The following is a 5,508-nucleotide window of genomic DNA, read 5'->3' as shown; positions in this document are numbered from 1 at the left end:
AGGTTTTGGTACCAGGAGTGGTTCTAGAGGAACAGAATATTAAGGATGGAGTTCTTTTGTTGGTTTTGGGGTTTCTGGAGTTGGTTGCTTAATCTGATTAGACCCAAACATGCTAAGGACTCTACTTCTAATAGTATGGAGAACACTGATAGTCCTTGGCATGAACTGTTTAGGGAATTATGCAAAATAAATGCATTTGACCCTCCTGATTCACTGCTCATGAGAGGCAAGGAGTTTAGTGACTCTATACGTAATAAATTTGACCATATGTGGAGAACCACGGAACATAATGAAGCTGGTTGGTTGCTCCTAAGTTCAGTGGACAAAGTGATGAAAGAAAATGATGAACTCTTCTACCTCAGTAAAATTTCTAGGGGTCCAGTGGTGTGGGGCCTGTCGAGATATTCCTTCTAAGGTGAAGGATAAGTTTCTGCATTTGGCCCTTCCTACAACCAAGAAAAGAGGCACAACGCCTAGTGGGCCTATTTGGATTTTGAAGGCAGCACATTCCACATTTGGGTGTGTTACTCTGGCCCATTTATCGAGTGACCTGAAAGGCTGTCAGTTTTGAATGGTGTGCAGAAGAGGAGAAGGCTCTGTAGTAGGTCCAGGCTGCTGTGCAAGCTTCCTGCCCCTTGGGCCATATGACCCAGCAGATCCAATGGTGCTTGAGGTGTCAGTGGCACACAGGGATGCTGTTTGGAGCCTCTGGCTGGTCCCCATAGGTGAATCACAGCAGAGGCTTCTAGGATTTTGGAGCAAGGCCCTGCCATCTTCTGTAGATAACTGCTCTTCTTTTGAGAGACAGCTCTTGGCCTGTTACTGGGCTTTGGTGGAAACTGAATGTTTGACTATGGGTCATCAAGTCACCATGTGACCTGAACTGCCCATCATGAACAGGGTGCTTTCTGACCCATCTAGCTATAAAGTGGGTCGTGCACAGCAGCATTCCATCATCAAATAGAAATGCTATATATGTGATCAGGCTCAAGCAGGTCCTGAAGGCATAAGTTACATGAGGAAGTGGCACAAATGCCCATGGTCTCCACTCACCACCCTGCCTTCTCTCCCCAGCCTGCACCAATGGCCTCATGGGCAGTTTCCTATGACCAGTTGACAGAGGAAGAGAAGACTAGGGCCTGGTTCACAGATGGTTCTGCACAATATGCAGACACCACCTGAAAGTGGACAGCTGTGGCACTACAGCCCCTTTCTAGGACATACCTGAAGGACACCAGTGAAGGGAGATCTTCCCAGTGGGCAGAAATTCGAGCAGTGCACCTGGTTGTCCACTTTGCATGGAAGAAGAAATGGCCAGATATGCGGTTATATACTGATTCATGGGCTGTAGCCAGTGGTTTCGCTGGATGGTCAGAGACTTGGAAGAAGCATGATTGGGAAACTGGTGACAAAGAATTTTGGGGAAGAGATATGTGGATGGACCTCTCTGAGTAGTCAAAAACTGTGAAGATATTTGTATCCCATGTGAGTGTTCACCAACAGGTGACCTCAGCAGACGAGGATTTTAATAATCAAGCGGATACGATAACCCGTTTTGTGGACACCACTCAGCCTCTTTCCTCAGCCACCCCTTTCATTGCCCAATGGGCCCACGAACAAAGTGGCCATGGTGGCAGGGATGTGGGCTCAGCAACATGGATTTCCACTCACCAAGGCTGACCTGACTACAGCCACTGCTGAGTGCCCAATTTGCCAGCAGCAGAGACCAACACTGAGCCTTCAATATGGCACCGTTCCTCAGGGTGATCAGCCAGCTACCTGGTGGCAGGTTGATTATATTGGACCTCTTCTGTCATGGAAAGGGCAGAGGTTTGTCCTCACTGGAATAGACACTTAACTCCGGATGTGGGTTTGCCTATCCTGCATGCAATACTTCTGCCAAGATTACCATCCGTGGACTCACAGAATGCCTTATCCACTGTCATGGTATTCCACACAGCATTGCCTCTGACCAAGTCATTCACTTCATGGCTAAAGAAGTGCGGCAGTGGGCTCATGCTCATGGGATTCACTGGTCATTCACAGGATGAAGGTCCCTATCACCCTGAAGCAGCTAGATTGATAGAACAGTGGAATGGCCTTTTGAAGTCACAATTACAACGCCAACTAGATGATAATACTTTGCAGGGCTGGGACAAAGTTCTCCAGAAGGCCGTATATGCTCTGCATCAGCATCCAATATATGATACTGTTTCTCCCATAGCCAGGATTCACGGGTCCAGGGACCAGGGGGTGGAAGTGGAAGTGGCACCACCCACCATCACCCCCACTGATCCAGTAGCAACATTTTTGCTTTCTGTTCCCGCAGCATTACGTTCTGCTGGCCTAGAGGTCTTTGTTCCAGAGGAAGGAACACAGCCACCAGGAGACACACAATTAAAAGTTAAGATTGCCACCTGGACACTTTGGGCTCCACCTACCTTTAAGTCAACAGGCTAAGAAGGGAGTTACAGTGTTGGCTGGGTGACCTGGACTATCAAGGTGAAATCAGTCTACTCCTCCATAACAGAAGTAAGGAAGAGTATGCACGAAATACAGGAGATCCATTAGGGCGTCACTTAATATTACCATGCTGTATGATTAAGGTCAATGGGAAACTACAACAGCCCAATCCAGTCAGGACTACAAATGGTCCAGACCCTTCAGGAATGAAGGTTTGGGTCACTCCACTAGGAAAAAAACCCACAACCTGCTGAGGTGTTTGCTGAAGGTAAAGGGAATACAGAATGGGTAGCAGAAGAAGGTAGTCATCAATACCAGCTATGACCATGTGACCAGCTGCAGAAACGAGGACTGTAACTGTCATATTTCCTCCTTATTTTGTTAAAAACATGTTTGTGCATGTGTACACTCGTACGAAGAAAATATCTTCATTTTATTTCCTTTATCACGTGACACAAGATTTATTGACTTCACATCAGGATTTAAGTATTGTTAACTTTCTGTATTAGCGTTTGGGTTGGGGATTGGTGCATTTCCGGTTGTACGAAGGACAGCTGTATTATGTTAGGTGTAATTATAACCTATTATCTTTATTTGAAGATTATGTATGATCTCAGGAGATGTGTATACATGAGTTCAAGTTGACAAGGGATGGACTTGTGATGGTTAATACTGAGTGTCAACTTGATTGGATTGAAGGATGCAAAGTATTGATCCTGGGTGTGTCTGTGAGGGTGTGACCAAAGGAGGTTAACATTTGAGTCAGTGGGCTGGGGAAGGCAGATCCAACTTTAATCTGGTGCACCATCTAATCAGCTGCCAATGAATAGAAAGCAGGCAAAAAACATAAGAAGGTGAGACTGGCCTAGCCTCCCAGCCTATATCTTTCTCCCATGCTGAGTGCTTCCTGTCCTCGAACATCAGACTCCAAGTTCTTTAGTTTTGACACTTGGGCTGGCTTCCTTGCTCCTCAAGCTTGCAGACAGCCTATTGTGGGACCTTGTGATTGTGTAAGTCAATACAATAAACTCCCCTTTATATTTATATATATATGTCCGATATATATCCTATATATTTTATATATCTCGTGTGTGTGTGTGTGTGTATATATATATCATATTAGTTCTGTACCTTTAGAGATCCTTGATTAAAACAGATGGGGTCCTACTATGGTGCCCAGTCTGCTTTCAAGTAAGCCTCCCACCACAACCTTCCAAAATGCTGGGACTATAGGCATGAGCCACTGCACCCACCCACAACTTTGTTATGAACAATTTGTACAGCTATAGAAATGAATGACTTTTTTACTTTTTTTTTTGAGACAGGGTCTTACTCTGTCACCCAGGCTGGAGTGCAGTGGTGTGACCACAGCCACTGCAGGCTCAACCTCTGGGACTCAGGTGATCCTCCCATCTCAGCCTCCCAAGTAGCTGGGACTACAGGCGCCACCACGCTTGGCTAGTTTTTTGTATTTTTTGTAGAGATGGGGTTTCACCATGTTGTCCAGGATGGTCTCGAATTTCTGGGCTCAAATGATCCTCTTCACTCAGCCTCCCAAAGTGCTGGGATTACAGGGATGAGCCACCGTGTTTGGCCAAGTTTTTATATATTCTTATTTGGCCATAGCATGAACTTTTGTGGTATAATCCCAGTCACTTTAAAAAATATTAAAATATCAGTTTCAGAACTAAACTAAGGTAAGGAGAGCATGTTTGAATGTAATGATGTGTGAGATCTTGCAAGGAAATTGTCATTAGGCAACTGGTTGCTAATTAACCAGTGACAGAATTAACTTAGAGGCAAATTGCCTCAACACTCAAATTCACAGATTTTTCCAGTTTTCTGCTTACTCAGGTTGCTTCTTCCAGATCCCTTTTGATCTATTTTCAGTTATGGGTTTATGAGAATCAAGACTAAGCAGCTTGAATTGAAGGAGTAACAGTATCACCTAACAATGATTTTGCTGCCATAGTAGCTGTCTGTATACTGGCCATATGCTTAGGTAAAATGAGGCCAGATCACTCTGAGAGTTTTCTATCAGAGTTGGTGGTGAACTACTGCTCACTGATAATGGTACGTGCCCATCAATGGCAGTATAATTTTGACCCAAGATATAACTTTAATGCAGAAAATTTTATAATCAACTGACAATTATAACCAGAAATATAACTAGGAATATGACAGAACCTATCACTTTAATTTTGTGAGTGGAAAATAACTTAAATATGATAGTATTATATCCCTGGGAAATAAAAAAAAATTCAACTGTATACCAAAAAGCCTGAATTAATCCCACATTTCTACATAAAGACTAGACCAACAACAAGCTGACAGGATTGTAGCAGTTCTTATGTGCATACTGGAGGCAGGCAGAAGGGATGGCATTCCAAGCACGAATAGCCCTACAACAAAGTCAACTGTCCCAAAATGCAGCAACCAAAGCACGTAAAGCCCAAAAACTTAGACTGGTAGCAACTATTTAAACATGTTGAGCTTTTAAGTGATCAAATTCTGTCCTCTCTTCCTTCAGTACCCCCACCTACACATCGACTTTACCTAACTGTCAAAAAGGGGAAGTTACCTTTGAAATGATGTAACAGCAACTGCATCTTTTGTTCATGTTCCTTTTGCTGGAGGGTCAGTCTCCGGTCACACTGCAATTTTAGATGGTCCAGTGCAGATTCTAATTCACGAACCATATTATCCCGTTCCAGAACTTTCATTTTCATTTCTTCATTATATAACTGTTGTTTCCGTTCAGCTTCTCGCAAATTCACCACCTAGCAAATACATATTTTGACCTGTTAAGTGTGTCTTAGATAAGCTAATATAATAATCTACTTTTCTTAGGCTACTTAAAGATCAATTTCCTTAATCTCCATAGTGTAAATGATTCCTGCCAGGTATTGGGTCCTTAGGCAAATGCTTTGCAACATATTCACAAAACAACCTAACAGCCTTTTGAATATGTTGGAATTCAGGCTAGGCACGGTGGCTCATGCCTGTAATCCCAGCACTTTGGGAGGCTGAGGTGGGAGTTTGAGA

General features: G+C 43.8%; 1 protein-coding gene across 1 annotated transcript in view; it reads right to left on the bottom strand.

Moving 5' to 3' along the window:
* KIF27 (kinesin family member 27) overlaps positions 1-5,508 on the bottom strand; it is a 99,283-nt gene that overhangs the window by 7,333 nt on the left and 86,442 nt on the right. The window contains exon 16 of the mRNA XM_011982757.1: positions 5,045-5,243. Within this exon, the coding sequence (XP_011838147.1) occupies positions 5,045-5,243 (199 nt within the window). The remainder of the gene's footprint in view (positions 1-5,044; positions 5,244-5,508) is intronic.

This window comes from Mandrillus leucophaeus, unplaced genomic scaffold (genome assembly GCF_000951045.1).
Source record: "Mandrillus leucophaeus isolate KB7577 unplaced genomic scaffold, Mleu.le_1.0 Scaffold242, whole genome shotgun sequence".
Taxonomy (NCBI): domain Eukaryota; kingdom Metazoa; phylum Chordata; class Mammalia; order Primates; family Cercopithecidae; genus Mandrillus; species Mandrillus leucophaeus.
This window is presented reverse-complemented; position numbering and strand designations above follow the sequence as displayed.